At 49.3% G+C, this 16,571-nt stretch overlaps 1 protein-coding gene across 28 annotated transcripts in view; it reads left to right on the plus strand.

Moving 5' to 3' along the window:
• The window catches only part of ZMYND8 (zinc finger MYND-type containing 8), a 122,367-nt gene extending 106,658 nt beyond the window's left edge, over positions 1-15,709 (plus strand). For 20 of the 28 annotated variants that reach the window (XM_025263333.3, XM_006049980.4, XM_006049976.4 and 17 more), the window contains 7 exons: positions 2,926-3,006; positions 5,893-5,971; positions 6,922-7,161; positions 8,525-8,682; positions 9,832-9,898; positions 13,459-13,542; positions 15,380-15,709. In XM_025263333.3, the coding sequence (XP_025119118.1) occupies positions 2,926-3,006; positions 5,893-5,971; positions 6,922-7,161; positions 8,525-8,682; positions 9,832-9,898; positions 13,459-13,542; positions 15,380-15,519 (849 nt within the window). In that variant the 3' untranslated portion in view covers positions 15,520-15,709. The remainder of the gene's footprint in view (positions 1-2,925; positions 3,007-5,892; positions 5,972-6,921; positions 7,162-8,524; positions 8,683-9,831; positions 9,899-13,458; positions 13,543-15,379) is intronic. The other 8 variants (XM_006049987.4, XM_006049990.4, XM_006049993.4 and 5 more) reach the window with 1 other exon arrangement.
• Positions 15,710-16,571: the final 862 nt, after the last annotated feature.

Consider the following 16,571-nt stretch of genomic DNA (forward strand, 5'->3'; position numbering starts at 1 on the left):
CTTGAAGCCTAAGCCTATCTTTCTTCTGTTAAAGAGTGATTCGCATGAAAGTGTTAAAGAATTAATGCAAGCTTCCCTGGTGGCTTGTCGGTAAAGGATCCGCCTGCCAATGCAGGAGACATGGGTTCCATCCCTGATGCGGGAAGATCCCACACACCCTAGAGCAACTAAGCCCATGCATGCACTGCAACCACCGAGCCCGTGCTCCAGAGCCTGGGAACCGCAACCACCGAGCCCGTGCTCCAGAGCCTGGGAACCGCAACCACCGAGCCCGTGCTCCAGAGCCTGGGAACCGTAACCACCGAGCCCGTGCCTAGAGCCCACGCTGTCCGTCCAGCACAGGAAGCCACCGCAGTGAGAAGCCTGTGCACTGTGCCTGGAGAGTAGCCCCGGTTCGCTGCCACTAGATGGAAGCTTGTGAAGCAACAAAGACCCAGCACAGCCAGAAATAAATGCATAAATAAAGTTATATTAAAAAAAAGAATTATTATTGGTACCACGTGGAGACTTTCTTCCTAACAAGATCTGTTGTAGAATTACAAGAGAACTGAAAGAGGGTAATTTTTAAAACTACTGACTTTAGATGTCTGGTATTGCCTAAATGGCTTTTTAAAAAAAATTATTTATCTGTTTGGCTGTTCTAGGTCTTTAGTTGTGGTGTGCAGATTCTTAGTTCGCATGTGGGACCTAGTTCTGTGACCAGGAATCAAACTCAGGCGCTCTGCATTGGAGGTGCAGAAGCTTAGCCACCGGACCACCAGGGAAGTCCCCCCAGATGGCTTCTCGTTTGCTTGCCATTGATTGGACTTCTTGTATCGCCTTCCGTTGATTTGGTCCAAGTTGTCCATTTACAAATGAGAAAAGTGAGTTTGCCACGCAGCTCAGGCTGGTGTTCACACCAAGCCCAGTGTTCTCCGCTCCTGCAGCCCTTCTTATTCCATCTCCTAAAGTTCTCCCCCTTACTCATGGAGCAAAACTGAGGAATGAACTTTTTGATAGGCATTTTCTTTGTAGTTAAGAAAATACACTCAGCGACGTAGTTTTGGAGCTGGTGAACTTGCTTGTGTCTGAGGTGACCCAGAGTTGAAGACCCAGATTTGTGTGTTTTGGCAGGAGGGCTCTTTTTATTAATCTTGAGTTCTTTGCTATATTTGGAAGTGAGAATGAAGGTCAGCCCACAAATTCATGATTTCTTTAAAATGGAATGTAACTATGGCATTAGTAAAGTATTGGATTTCATCCAGTCTCTAAAGTTTTCTCGTAAAGCAATTTCGTTTGAATATTTTAAATGGACCTGATCAGGGAGGCCCGTACAGAATGACTGACCATAAAGCACAAAGTGTTTTTGCTGGCAATGTCTGCCTGTGGTCCCTGCAACAAGGGGGAGAACTAATATTTCAACAGATACTTTATTCATTTTCTGCCTATTTTGGGGGTGAATTGGGGGTTACTCTTTTGGGGGTTGGCAGCAGTTTTGCGATCACATGTTCTTGAGAATTAATTCTTCTGTGAAAATAGGAAAACAGGTATTTCTTTATGAACTCCTCAGCAGGTACGGAACCACAGTCTCCTCTTTTCCTCATTTAATCCTTGTACACACCCTACAAGGGGGCACTGTTGTTATCCTTGTTTTATGCCTGGGGCTCAGAGAGAGTTGTGGATGGCAAGATAGAATGGCAGGAACAAATCTCGGGCATCTGATCCAAGGGTGCTCTTCATCCTCTTTTCTTGCTGAATTGGAGCAAACGGCATAGCGCCAGGGCGTCTTGGCCGGTGGCCCGCCAGATCCGAGACCTGGTTTGGCCTCCTGTCCCCTCCTGCCCCTCCGGTGATGTGGGAGGGCTCAGCGGGTGTGTGCCCATTTAGGTCACCACAGAGCCTTGAGGAGAGCTCCCTGTGCCGAGCAGTAGGCTCTCATGAGTTATCTGTTGTATACATAGTAGTGTGTATATGTCAGTCCCAGTCTGAATCTCCCTACTCCCGCATCCCCTCATTTGGTCGCCGAAAGTTTGTTTGTTATATCTGTGACTCTGTTTCTGCTTTGCCAGTAAGTTCATCTCTGCCATTTTTTTGGATTCCACATAGAAGTGATATTGGACAGTATTTTTCTCTTTCTGTCTCACTTCACTCTGTATGACAGTCTCTAGGTTCGCACACATCTCTGCAAATGGCACCATTTCCTGCCTTTTTTATGGCTGAGCAGTACTCCGTCGTACATAGATACATTTTCCATATCCGTTCCTCTGTGGTGGACACTTGAGGCTTTGTCTGAGCCCCGGCTGTTGTCGACAGCGCTATGGTGGACACTGGGGTGCGTGCCTCCCTTTGAGTTACGGTTTTCTCCAGACACATGCCCAGGAGGAGGATTGCTGGCTCACACGGTAGCTCTCTCTGTTTTTAGTTTTTTAAGGAACCTCCATGTAGTTCTCCTTAGTGTCTGCACCAGTTCACATTCCCACCAGCAGTGGAGGAGGGCTCCCTTTTCTCCACCCTGTTTCCAGCATTTATGGTTTGAGATTTTTTGATGATGGGCATTCTCTCTGGTGTGAGGTGGACACCTCATGGTAGTTTTGATTTGCATTTCTCTAATCGTTAGTGCTGTTGAGCATCTTTTCGTGTGTTTTTGGCCATCTGTGTATCTTCTCTGGAGAAATGTCTATTTAGATCTTTCCCCCCATTTTATGATTGGGTTACTTGGGGTTTTTTATGAGCTGCATGAGTTGTTTGTATATTTTGGAGAGTAATTCCTTTTTGGAGAGTAATTCCTTGCTTTATTTGCAAATGTTTTCTCCCATTATGAAGGTTGTCTTTTTGTTTTGTTTATGCTTTCCTTTGCTGCCTACAGGTAGATTTTGGATATATGTCATCTAGAAAAAGTTGCAGGGAAGTTGATCACCCATACTGTTTCTCTTTTTATCTTTTCAGATGATGGATGCAATAAAAGGCACGATGACGGAAATATATAACGATCTTTCTAAGAACACTACTGGAAGCACGATAGCTGAGGTCAGAGGTGACACATGTCATTCTTGTTTTATTTTTTTAAAGTGTTTAAAAATTGGAGTAAAATTCCTTTACAGTGTTGTTAGTTTTAGCTGTACAACAGTGTGAACCAGCTGTCTGTATACGTGTGTCTCCTTTCCCTTGAGCCTCCCTCCCGTTCTTTACTCCCTGTTTGCTAAGGGTGTTTTCTCTGGGCTGATATGGGGGCGCCCTGAAGAACTTTGCCAACAAAGGTCCGTCTAGTCAAGGCTATGGTTTTTCCAGTGGTCGTGTATGGATGTGAGAGTCGGACTGTGAAGAATGCTGAGTGCCGAAGAATTGATGCTTTTGAACTGTGGTGTTGGAGAAGACTCGTGAGAGTCCCTTGGACTGCAAGGAGATCCAACCAGTCCATTCTGAAGGAGATCAGCCCTGGGATTTCTTTGGAAGGAATGATGCTAAAGCTGAAACTCCAGTACTTTGGCCACCTCATGCGAAGAGTTGACTCATTGGAAAAGACTCTGATGCTGGGAGGGATTGGGGGCAGGAGGAGGAGGGGACGACAGAGGATAAGATGGCTGGATGGCATCACTGACTCGATGGACATGAGTCTGAGTGAACTCCGGGAGATGGTGATGGGCAGGGAGGCCTGGCGTGCTGCGATTCATGGGGTCGCAAAGAGTCAGACATGACTGAGCGACTGAACTGAACTGAAGAAGTTCTCTGGAAAGCCCTCTCAGGCTCCGGCCCCGGTCCCCAGGCTTGCTCTGCCTTGATGGTGTTGAGGTATTTCTTCAGTTGCCTGGGAAGCTGGTGCCGTGGAGACACACCCTGCTCTCTGCGATCACCTCACTTCTAACCAAACAGCCGAAACCAGAGCCCGAGTTATTGACCCACTGGTGAAACCAGAAACCGGTTATTTTGGCCCCATATAAAATTGGCCCCTTTGTCATCTCCTGAAGTTTGGACTTTTTTATTCAAGTGATCTTGGTGTTCAGGAGGTAGTATCCCAAACTACCTCAATTTAGGCAATTACTTAGAGAATGGAGGGTTAAAACATGGAAATGTCCACTTATGAAGTGACCACTTATTTTTTTTTTTTTTTAAAGAAAAGCCTCCCTGAATTTTCTTCCTAGGATAATGTCAGCTCAAGCCGGCTGCAAACGGGTCCCTTGGGGAAATGACAGGTGGCAGGACTTGTTGAGATCATTGAAAGTCACGATGGAAAGTGAGGGGAGCCTCACATGGAGCCACTGATGTGAGAGGGCAGGCAGAGTGAGGCTGGCACCCGGAAAAAGGGGAACATCTCCAGGAAGATGCTCTGATGGGCCTTAAACAGAGAACTGTGTGCTTCAGCTTTTTTTTTTTTTTTTTTGTGCCACACGGAGCCGCTTATAGGATCCTAGTTCCCTGACCAGGGATTGAACCTGTGACCTCTGCGTTGGGAGCGTGGAGTCTTAACCGCTGGACTGCCAGGGAAGTTCCAAGAGAGCTGTGTGAATGTAAAGATTTCAGGGAGGTCCCAAGAAAAATCAGTGAATCTCTTTAGGTATTTTTGCTATATGACCGTCTTTATGATTATGCTGGAGTGTCAAACAACAAGGCCAAATGCTGTTTTTAGAAAAACCTCCTCTCCCTCACCCTGACCTGTCGTCATACTTCATTCCTTTTTGTTCATTTAATTGATGTCGGGTTACCTGAAACCTTGGGTCTCTATAGATGTCAGAACATTCCAGATTTTAACGAGGTAATACACAGCCCCCTTCCACAATTAGAGGCAACACGTCTGCAGTGATACAGTATGATTGTTCCCACCGTGTTGGAGGAATCAGAATTTCTCAGCCTTGAAGCTCCTGATGTTGGTGCCAGATGTTTTGCTCCGGTGGGGGCCATCCTGTCCGTTCGGGATGTTGAGCAGAATTCCCGGTCTCTACGCCCTGGATGCCAGAAACAACCCAGAGTGTCTCCAGGCACTGCAGCGTCATAGAGGAGGGGGGCAAAAGTCATCCCAGTTAAGAGCCATGGCAATGATTAAACACTGTCTGCAGCCTTGTGTCAATTCAGTTTTGGTTTATATTTTCTTCTCTCCAGATGAATTTGGCCCCAAATATACTCCTCCTCCTCTCCACCCCAAATAGCCCATGGTTTCCAGAATGGTTAAGCTTTGGGATTTCAGGTGAATGATTATGGCCCCCACCCAAAACTTTAGGTCAGAGATAAAATAAAGCTGTTTTTAGGATGTTTTAGTTTTTTAGGCCAAAGTCCTGCCCAAAGCTTTTACATATAGTAAGTCTCTTAAGTGTGAACCTTCAAATTGGGAATTTTCAAAGACGTGAACGTTTGCGTGTCCAGCCACGTAAGTTAGCCCACGTGTCTGGCGCACATTGTCACATGCGTATGCCCTCTGCAAGCGGTTGTGCTTTGTGTGCTTTATAGAGTGCAGTATTACGGTGTCTTTATCTCAAGCCCGGATGTCCAGAAGCAAGCGTAAAAGCGGCGGGGATGGAGCTGGTCCTGTACTGTATAGCCATTGTGTTAGTTGGTTGCTTAGGCTAACTTTGTTGGACTTACGAACAAATTGGGCTTATGAACAGGCTCTAGGAATGGAACTTGTTCGTATGTAGAGGACTCACTGTACTATTTATTTTGAAAATCTGGTCGTCTTTTTCGCTTTAAATGGCTTTTCCTGGAGTATCTCTTAGAAAAGATGAATCACTTGTATTTGGTTTTTTGAAGCAGAATTTCTCATGGATTTGGATTAACTCACTGGCACCCATCTGGGGGAGGCCAGCAGAGACCAGGCTGCCCGCCCTTTGACTCAGCACGTGACATAGTGAGAGCTGGAGCTTCTGAGCCCTGTTGGCAGTAGGCACCCAGATGCGCTTTCTGAGCCTTTCCGTCCCCTTACAGATCCGCAGGCTGAGGATTGAGATAGAGAAACTCCAGTGGCTGCACCAGCAGGAGCTCTCGGAAATGAAACACAACTTGGGTAGGTGCTGCTGACCTGGTCTGCACTGATGAAGGTTCTGGATGGGAACTTCTTCTTGCCGTGTCTAGAGTTGGGCCCAGATGTGAACTGGGTCAAAACTAGGCCAGGGGGATGTAGCACTCCTGGGGAGAACACAGCATCCTGGGGAGTCTAACCTGGAGAAACCAGGTATGAAGCAGGAGCTGGCGGGAACCCCCTTTCCTCTCTTCCAGATACTGACGTCAGCAACCAGTTCATCTCAACAGCTGTGGTAGCTGCTCCTGCTTGTGAGCTCTGACCTGCTGTAAAATTGAGAGACTTCTCAGTAGCCTGAGCAGTTTGATAATTGTCCTGTCAGCCTAGTGATCAGTCCTGATGTCCTGTCTGGCAGATTAGATCCACTGCCACTAAACACATCATAGAAGGAAGTATATCCAAGTTGTAGCCCCAGCTCTGCCCATCTTAGCAGCTGTGTGCCTTAGTTTCCTCATCTGTGAAATGGGTATTATAGAAGTAGTCACCTCCCTAAGATTAAGGATTAAGAGAGTTCATATTTATAAAGTGTTTACAGCAGTGCCTACAGATCATAGGTGCTGTATAAGTATTTGATAGAAAAAAAAGCTTATATGAATGATAAATTTTAGAAGGAATTGAGTGAAAATTGTTCTGAGGATGTATGTGAGCACTTCCTGCAGAGTCACCACGGGGCCCCGTCATCAGTATCCTCAGGACCTGACATTCCTGATCACAAATAGTTCCTCAGATCAGCTCGGTGGATGCCCATTTTACAGATGAGGACGTTGGAGCTCAGGGAGGCAGGGTGACTCTCTGCACTGGCTCACATGACCAGGACATCCCTGAGCCAGGGATTTGCAGCTGTTAGGATCCACCCTCTGACCTGCTGTGAATGAGCCCACGGCTTGGGATCGGGGAATGAAGTTGGTGTCCTCTCCCCTCCCCTCTCCTGGCAGAGCTGACCATGGCGGAGATGCGGCAGAGCCTAGAGCAGGAGCGGGACCGGCTCATTGCCGAGGTGAAGAAGCAACTGGAGCTGGAGAAGCAGCAGGCCGTGGACGAGACCAAGAAGAAGCAGTGGTGCGCCAACTGCAAGAAGGAGGCCATCTTCTACTGCTGCTGGAACACCAGCTACTGTGACTACCCCTGCCAGCAGGCCCACTGGCCCGAGCACATGAAGTCTTGCACCCAGTCAGGTAGGCCTTAGGAGCGCCCCCTTGCCCAGGCTGTGGTGGATGGGCCCTGGGCCCCCCGTGGACCACAGGACACTCGCCGTGCTCACTCACCACAAGTGACTCCTGCACACAAGAGAGCAGGCAGACATGTAGCCAGGTCTCCAGGCTCCGTTGTCTCCACCCTCTGGTTTCCTTGGTGGCGTTCCCTTGTGTGAACGGAGCTTGTAATGACAGCCCAGATGACTTCAGTTTCCTGTGGCTTGCTGTGGTTCTCCACTGGGGGCAGTATCTGTCTCTGCCCAAACCAAATGTGGGCGTCCCTGGTGGCTCAGATGGTAAAGAATCTGCCTGCAATGCAGGAGACCTGGGTTCGATCCCTAGGTTGAGAAGATCCCCTGGAGAATGGAATGGCAACCCACTCGAGTATGCTTGCCTGGAGAATCCCACAGACAGGAGCCTGGCAGGCTTCAGTTTATGGGGTCACAAAGAGTCGGACATGACTGAGTGACTAAGCAGACACACACGCAAATCAAATGCATCTTCTACCCCATTCTCCAATGCACAGGACAGCCCCCCACCATGGAGCCCATCCTGCACTGAAGGCTTTAAACAATCACCAGTTCTTATATGAACGGCAAAGTGTTGGTTTGGAACTAATCTGTCTTTGAAATCTCTTTCTAATGCAGAGCAAGCAGATCCCAGGCCAGGAGACTCGAGCAGGAAACACCGTCTAGTTAGAACTTATTAATAATATTTATTAGTAATATTTTACAGTTAGCGCTTATTTATGGCCAATATTAGATTTCTGTGTTTAGAAGTAAAAGTCTCCACTTCAAAGAATTTATTTAAATGCAAATAACATAAATAATATGACAAAGGACTGTATCAGTGGACTGGCCAATTTTTCAAAGGTGGTAGATGAATGACCCAAGTTTGAGAAGCTCTAGGCAGGGGTTGCTGAGCTTTTTTTATGAAGGTCCAGAGAATAAATGTTTTAGGATATGTGGCCCATGGGGTCTGTCAAAACCTCTCAACTCTGCTGTTACCGGGTGAAAGCGAGTGCATGAGGTGAACACTGGTCTAAAATCAGAAATTATGAAATGAGTAATTGAAACAGCCGTACCAGGCTGTTTGCTTCATGAACATGCTTTTGTCTCCAAAATGATTTAATAAAACTTAAATCACAGACTCGGAAAAATGAACATATCATGCACAGTTTGGAATTCTTGCGTCTGGGAAGGCTCCAGTCCAGCTATTCTGGGCCGGCGCTGTGCCCTGGGCGGGGTTGGCTGGCATCTCTTAACACGTGGTGGTTTGCACGGAGCAGGGCCTGGGTGCTACTACGCTCGGCTTATACATGGCTTCTGTCGCCCTTTGCCCTCAGCTACCGCCCCTCAGCAGGAAGCAGACCCTGAGGTGAACACAGAAACACTAACTAAGTCATCCCAGGGCGCCTCCTCCAGTACTCAGGCAGCCCCCGCGGAAAGCAGCGCCTCGAAAGAGAAGGAGACGCCAGCTGAGAAAAGCAAGGACGGTGGCTCGGTGAGCATCCCACACGCCTTGGGGCCAAGCAGAATCTCAGACCTGCCCCGCTCCCACCCGCACGGCGAGTCCCGTGCTGTAGGAGCTTGTCTGTCTTCAGGCTGCAGGTGGGGGCGATGGTCTCTGCAGGGCTCCTTCTCTCCAGGTGTGTGTTGAGGGCAAGCATTGTCCAGTAGAACCTTCTGTGATGATGGCGGTGTTCTTTATCTCCTCTGCCCCTTGTGGGAGCCACCAGCCTCAGGTGGCTGTTGAGCACTTGAACTGTGGCCAGTGTGACCAAGAACCTGGATTTCAGATGTTACTAAATTAATTTAATAATAACTAATTTAAATGCAATCGCCATGGCTGGCTGGTGGCTGCTGTATTGGACACAGAGGTTGCACCTCTTATTTTCCCTGGGTGTGGTATGTAGATTGTATGCAGACATTATTTTAGATGACACGTTGGCCATTTTTTACTTTTGTAGTCATTATGGGCTTACTTCATGTGTACTAGGGAAAACATCAAGTCATCTCAGAAGTCAAACCTCTTTGATTTCATTGATAGTATTGCCTAGGAAGAGGTTATTGTGAAATAAAAGTGAATCAATATAATACGGTGTAATATGTAGTCAGCCTTTAGTATCCATGGATTTCTCATCTGCAGATGCAACCTGCCAAAATGGCATTCTGTGTTTGGTTGAATCCGTGAATGCGAAACCCTCAGATACAAAGGCACAGTTTCATCCTTCTGGGCCATTTTATATAAGGAACTTATGCATCCTTGGGTTTTAATATCCTTGAGGGCTCCTGGAACTCATTCTACCTTGGGTCCTGGGGACAGCTGTACTTCCTTTTTGGGATAGGGCAGAAATTCGGAGAGGGGAGTAGGTCAGAGAGAGGGCAGTTGAGGAACAGTGTTCTTGACGCTGTGGCTCTAGAGTGGAGTAAGGGGCCCCCTAGTCCTGTGTCCAGGGAGACAGGGCAGAAAAAGGCACAGGGGTAGGGCCACCCCAGCTGACCTGGCCTCCCCTCCCTGAGCGCGCCAGGCAGGGGCCATGAAGGTGCTGGTGGGGCCGTGATGAGCACCCCCATAGATCCCAGGGCTTTCCTGGAAGGGCTCCGTTGACCCCAGTGGCTTGCCTCCATCTCTCTCTTTTTGTGTTTCTAGACCCTCGACCTCTCTGGCTCCAGGGAGACGCCCTCCTCCATTCTCTTAGGCTCCAACCAAGGCTCTGGTATGTTGCCCCCCTGGTGGGTGAATGTGCTCTCACATTCCACACGGGCAGAGGGGAACCATGTCCTCAGGGAGAGCCTGAAGGGTTCAGGGCGGTGGTTTGCAAACTGGGTTTCCTTAGGGATTCTCGGGGGTGCCCTGGGCCGGTCAGCAGGGGTGAGGGAGCAGCTGGGCAGGCGGCGTTGAGGCATTTCTCCAAGCGGAATGAAATTGAGTGAAACTGTCCCTGAGGTCCCAGCGCCCGCATTCCGTGGAGGAGGGTACTTGAGCCTTTAGAGGAAAAAAACCATTTCTAGTAGATGGTTCTTCTTTAGCAATCTTTCCTCTCAAGGGATAACCTGGCAGGCTGGCGCTAACTTTTCTGGTTCTCCTCTTCTGTGGCGTTTGCACTGTCTTCTAGCCCAGTGGGTGTTTCCCCTACCCCCTCTCAAACCAGTTTTAGGGCCTTCCAAAAGGGTTCATCCTCGGTGAGAACCGTTCTGCTGCTTTCAGGGTCCTTCAGCTCCAGCCAGGGTCTTTTTCTCTTCTAGATCATTCTCTTCTGTTGCAAACCAAACTTTTTTTTTTTTTTCATTTCTGCATATTGAGTACCTAGAGGAAGAAGTCATGTCCCTTGTTAGGGTGGCTGGAGGTTTCCCAGTGGCTCTGGAAGTGGGGTTTAGGTTCAGGGGACATGAAGTGGGGGGGGTGGGATGAGCTGACTTCAGGGGCAATATGATTGAGCCACCTGTCACTCCCTTCTCACTCTCAGGTCTTGTGATTGCATTTTGAGGATACGCTGAGTTTGGAGCTGAGGTGTCTTCCTCATCCCTTCTTCTAGCTTCTCTTTTTAACAAAGGCAGAGTGGACTCGAGACCTCAGCAGCATGGCACCCGCCTAGAGCTTCTTGCTACAGTTTGGGTTTCATTATGTTGATTTGTAGAGTTGCCTGCTGTGTATGGCAGGTATTATGCGTTCCTGCTTTTGGTGGTGATATAAGAGTTTCTGTTCAACTTAAGTGGAGAGTGAGTTTAGAAACATCAGCTGAGCCATAAGTAGGAGGATTTTGGATGTGTAAGAGCTGCAGAGGTGGTTGACGTGGGGAAGGGTTCAAGTTGGGGAAAATACTGCTGCGGGCAGGGGGCGCTGTTGAGGTCTCGGAGCAGCAAAGTGGCGGCATCCACGTGGGAAGATTAATGGACCTTAGGAAGGTCAGCGATGCTGTGGGGTATGGAGTCCGGTGGGACAAGGAGGCTTCATGCAGGAAGGCGGTTGGGAGATGCAGCATCTCCCAGTTGTGAGGTGGATGAGGTGTTCCCTGGCCCAGGGGTTGATAGACTTGCTGTAAAGGACCAGAGAGTACAAGAGGTGAAGCTTCGAGGGCCACACCGTCTTTATCAGAACTGCCATTGTCGGATGAAAGCAGCCGCAGATGGCATGTAAACAGATGGGCCTCTGCTGTAGTGAACTTGGACTTGGAAAAGCAGGCGCTGGGCTGGATTTGGCCTGTGGGCCGTCACTGGCTGACCCCCGACCTGAAGCACCCTGGTGTGTGAGGGAATGGAAGGGGAGGATAGAGAGAGGAGGTAGGGAGGCTCCAGTTGCTGGGGAGTTGGTGCGGAGGGTGGAGTAGGGAGAAGACCATCCCAGGGAGTCTGATAACTAGAAGGGGAGGGAGGGAAAGATCCCGAATTGTCAGCATTTCTTAGGGAGTGCTGCAGTGTTACTCTAGAGCGGGGGCAGAAGGGAGCTGAACCAGAGGTCCCTGGAGGCTGGATCAGGACTGGGAGCTCATGGCTCCTCATTGCCCCCCGTTTGCGCTCCACAGCCGTCTGGCTGACGGGCTGTCGTCAAAGTAGACAGACCAGCTCATTTTCTGATTCCTCATACGTCTTTGGGCTTCTGTTAGTGCTTGCTGCTCGCTGACAGTGTAGAAAGAATCTGGAGAAAAGTGGGCTTTGCAAAAACATGGAGGTTCCTGTGCTCTTTATTGGCTTCTGGAACCTGGCTGATAGGAGACAGGAGCTTCCTGGGGGTGGGCGTGGGCCTCTCCTGTTCACTTGTCTCTTCATTTTAAGATTTTAAAGCGATGCCTGCCTATTGAGTTGACTCTTAAACAACATAGGTTTGAACCATGCAGGTCCATGTCTGTGTGGATTTTTTTCCCCATAAATGAATACAGTTCTACACAGTCTGTAGCTGGTTGAATCTGTGGATGTGGATATGGAGGGCTGACCATGAGACTTAAGTATCCATGGAATCTGGTATCCATGGTGGGTCCTAGAATGAATCTGCTGTACCACCCCTGATACCAAGGGATGACTAGTCAGAGAAAATCATACAGGGAAAAAAAATTCCTTGTCCCAATTTTCATGGCTATCTTTTTGCATCTGGTACTTATTTGTAAATAACTTGTTTCCCCATATTTCTGTTTCTCGACTTTATCTAGACATTGCTTATTGACTTCTGGCTTTAGAAGATGAGAATCGGGGTCACTAATCACCCCTCTTCTCCCCTCTCTCCCAGACCACTCTGTCCCTGTTTGATGTGCTCTGTGGGTTCCCTGGGTCCAATTCAGCACTTACTCCTTCGTCCTTGTTCTCCAGCTGGAGGAAGCAGTGTCCCTGGACCCCTCTCTTGGTGCTCCTCGCCTCCCTCACCTCTCCTCCACTGTCCTATCCAGCCTTTTCCATCTTCCTGCTCTGACTCCCCATCATCAAGGTGGAGAACATGTGCATTCTCTTTAACTGCAGCTGGTCCTTCTCAGTTCCGGCTGTTGGCTCTCTTAAGGTTGACAGGTGATCATCTGTGTTTCCATCATTACGGTCGTGCTGTTCGTTGCAGAGTCAAATAGTACACTCTGAATACATTCCCGTCTCTGTATAGCCACTTTTCCCTGGAGGTTTTTTCCTCCCCCCTGTATCGTATCTTCAGCGATTTCCCTGCCAGGTTGTTCGCCATGACAGTTGTTTTATTGAGACATTTTTCCTGTCGCACATTTCGGGCTCTTCCATCTCAGACAGTTACGTGTTGGTGTCCTGAGATTCAGAGTAGCCCACTGAATCTCACCTGTGGCTCCTCCCTCAGTCCTTTTCACCACACACACCTCCATTGCCCTCTCTTTTCTGATCTGTCCTCAGCCTTGGCAGTAGATTTGTGATTATACTCGCCCTAAATAATCTGGGTTCCTTGGGTGGAGCCATCCCACCTAAGTGTGGTGAGGCCGGCACCTCCCGTTTCCCTAGCTGAATTAAGCTCTTGGTAGAGCTAGTGGTTCCGAGAAAAATTTGCTGTCAGAATTCTGGGAGTTGATGGCTTCACGTGGTTGCTTTTCTGTCCTTGTATGCCGTATTTCCACCTGTATTCTCGTGCTGTGTCCAGTGATCCTGTTCATGGTTTTAATATGCATTTTTAAAAGCCTTAGTCTCCTGTGAATGCCTTGAGTTGGAAAATGGTGACATCAACCCAGCAGCTCCCCCATGCTAAGACCAGTAGCCTGTTGATGAGCAGGAGAGCGAGCCCGTGGGGTTGGCGGACTCAGCTCTCTGCCAGACTCTGAGGGGGCCTGTGCTCTCTCTCCAGTTAGCAACAGGTGCGACAAGCAACCTGCCTCTGCCCCAACCTCCACAGACCACCAGCCGCACCCCAACTACCCAGCCCAGAAGTGTAAGTATGAACCGCCTCACGGCAGCCAGCGGGGAGCTTTTCCCGGCAGGCGGAGGGCTCGTCTTGTGTGTGTGCGTGTGTGTTTTCTTTGTGGGCGTGTCTTCTCCTGTTCTCCTGAGTGATAGGTCTTGGCTTTGCCTGGTTTCTTCCTCGGTGTGCCTCTGATGGCCATCAGAAGCTGCAGTAGGAAACGAGAGAGCCAGGACAGGTGGTCTGGCTTCTTTTTTTTTTTTTTGACCATGCTATGTAGCTCATGGGATCTTAGATCCCCAAGCAGGGATTGAACCTGTTACCCTTGGCAGTGAAAGCACCAAGTCCTAACCACTGAACTGCCAGGGAATTCCCCATCTGGCTTCTTGAAGGCGCTTCATCCTTGGTCTTTTCATGATGAGTCCTAGAGTCACACGCTCTGCAGTGACCAGCTGAACCAGCCAGCACGCCCTGTCCTGTCGGCTGTGCAGTTCCTCAGGTGGCCAGCCTGGCTCTGGGATGCGGCTTCTGTGCTAAGAAAGCTAAGTCCTGCTGCCCAGCTGGAATCGGCCTTCAGCAGAGCTGGGGAGACTCCAGTGTGACTTGACTGCCTGTGGTCAGAGTCTCCGTGTCGTGATGACCAGCTGCATCACTGACCTTCCAGAGGAACAAGAGTCTAGGTGTCACGAGTAGGGAAGAACGTGTAAGAAGAGGTGGATTCAAGGACCGTAAGAGAGCTGGACCCCAGCTCTGCCCACCACATAGTGCCCCCTTTGGGTCACAGATGCAAGTGACGAGGAAGCATTTCCTCCTGAGTGAATCCAGGACTTGGGAGATCCGTATCACTGTCTTTGCTGCTTCTCTTCCAGAACCAGAGCTCAGGACTGCACACATGCCTCTATCACCAGGCGGTGATACGAGCGGTCACCCTTCTAGGTGGTGATCCGGTCCCTTGCTCCCTCACTCCAGTTCTGTCTCTAAGCTTGACAGCCGACTTCTTTCGATCAAATATTTTCATCCCACCTCAAGAAGTTAAAAAAAGTGTTGTCCCAATCTGTCTGAACTTGTAAATGATCTAGGATATGATGGGATCTCAGTGATGTGCTGGTGGGTCTCTCAGAGTCGGCCATCCCGCTGAGCCTGCAGGCTGGACTGTCTCCCAGCTGGACAGACACCTCCTTTGGCTCTTCCTTCAGAGTCCTCACGTCTTACTCATCCACGACGTAGCTCCTTACAACGCACACGTCCTTGAAGCTCCCTTAGGTCTCACTCTGGTTCTTGCATTCTTCAGTTGACCCTTAAGCTCATCCTTACTGGGAGCCAGTTGGTCTTAACCATTAAGCCCAGGTGGGCTTAACCATTCTGGTCCTCACTGCTTTTCCTTTGGCTGGTTTAGGTGTAAGTCTGTTTTTTCAAGTTGCCTGTACAATGATTAAAGAAACCCCATTAACAGAAGTGAGTAGATTGAACGCCAAATTTCAGTGCCTTTTTTAGTGGCCAAGGTCGGACGCAGTGAGGACATGGGTACGTGGCATCTGCTCATGCAGCAAGGGTGCCTGGTCCCAAGTGGCACAAAACATCTTCCTCGATAATTTAGTACCTTTTCCCCACTTGTCTTTATTTTCTCTGAGCATGATGCCCTCCTGTTTTTCCAACCAGCTCTTGTTAAATCCTTACAGACCCCCCACCAAATGCAGGGCAGTAAACGGTGGCAGGATTTTGCCCCTGTGTGTTGTGGGGAGTCGGGAGGGGAAGGTGGCTTCCTGGGGGACCAGGTGCAGATCACGTATAAGGGGATGGTTGCCCTTGTCCAGGGGTGGGCAGGGATGCTAAGGCTCCGTTTCCCCTTGGCTTCCCCCCTCCCCAGACCATTCCCGGAGCAGTAAATCCAGTTGCTGGAGCGGCAGCGAGGAGAAGCGAGGATCGGCCCGCTCCGAGCACAACGCCGGTACCAGTTCAAAGAGCCTCATCCCGAAAGAGTCCCGCCTGGACACCTTCTGGGACTAGGGACACGCTGGGACACAAGCCGCCCACCCCATGGAGGGAAACAACCCAGACACCAGGGAAACCGGAAACCGCAAAGAAACGTGAGACCGGAAGACCGCCACCCTCAGCCTGGAGGATGCCAGCCATTCAGACTCGGCCTCTGCACCCGGCACGGAGGGCCGCCCACACTACGTCACGTCCGGCGATAGCCTTGACTGAGGACTGTTCCACCCACGTGAAACCTTTGCTTTAGATGTAAATAATGTACAATTTGTGGATGTCATCGAGCCTAGAGTACCTTCCCCTTTTTATATTTGTATTGACTTTAACTTATAAAAAAAAAGAGAGAGGAGAAAAAAAACAATAAAAAACAGAAAACACACCCAACAACAAAAAGAACGTCTGGATGCTGGAGAAAGGATGGTCATCCAGCCCGTCTGTCACAGGGGTGCGGAGAGGGCGTGGGGCTCGTTCTGGGGCGCACAGCTCCTCCTCCTCCTCCTCTGATGCCCCGTGAGCTGTTTCCATTCGTATGTCAGTACACGGCACATTGGGATCAGGAATTTCCGGCACAGAATTCGGTGCTGCTGTGGACACATCCCATGCACCCATTGGCCCCTTTCAAATACTACGTTATCATGTTACAAAAGGCAAGCTCTCTGGACCAGAAGGACACACGGAGGAGTTCATTAATTTTATGGGGTTTCCACGATGACTCTACTCCTATAAAAGGGAAAAAAGACAAAAAAAAAAAAAAACAAAAAACACCCACATCCTTGTTTACAGAAGATTAACTAGAAACAAGCCCCGCTCAGCTCAGTTTGCAGAAGAGGACCGTAGAAAGCGTTCGAGTCAGAAGCTCCGAAACAGAGAGGTTTGCTTTGCTTTGTGGTTCCTTTAAAGACACTCACACCCGCTCGGTAAGAGGTGGTTGCGCTTCACGGAAGGGAGAGGTCAAAGGCGAGACGCACGCGGAGAGGACATGTGAGTCTTGAGATGAAGCATGTATGTAATATTTATGCGATGGCATTTTACGTTCTTACGTCAGCATGAAATAAAGGCAGTTTGAGGGG

The sequence above is a fragment of the Bubalus bubalis genome, chromosome 14, assembly GCF_019923935.1.
Source record: "Bubalus bubalis isolate 160015118507 breed Murrah chromosome 14, NDDB_SH_1, whole genome shotgun sequence".
Lineage (NCBI taxonomy): Eukaryota > Metazoa > Chordata > Mammalia > Artiodactyla > Bovidae > Bubalus > Bubalus bubalis.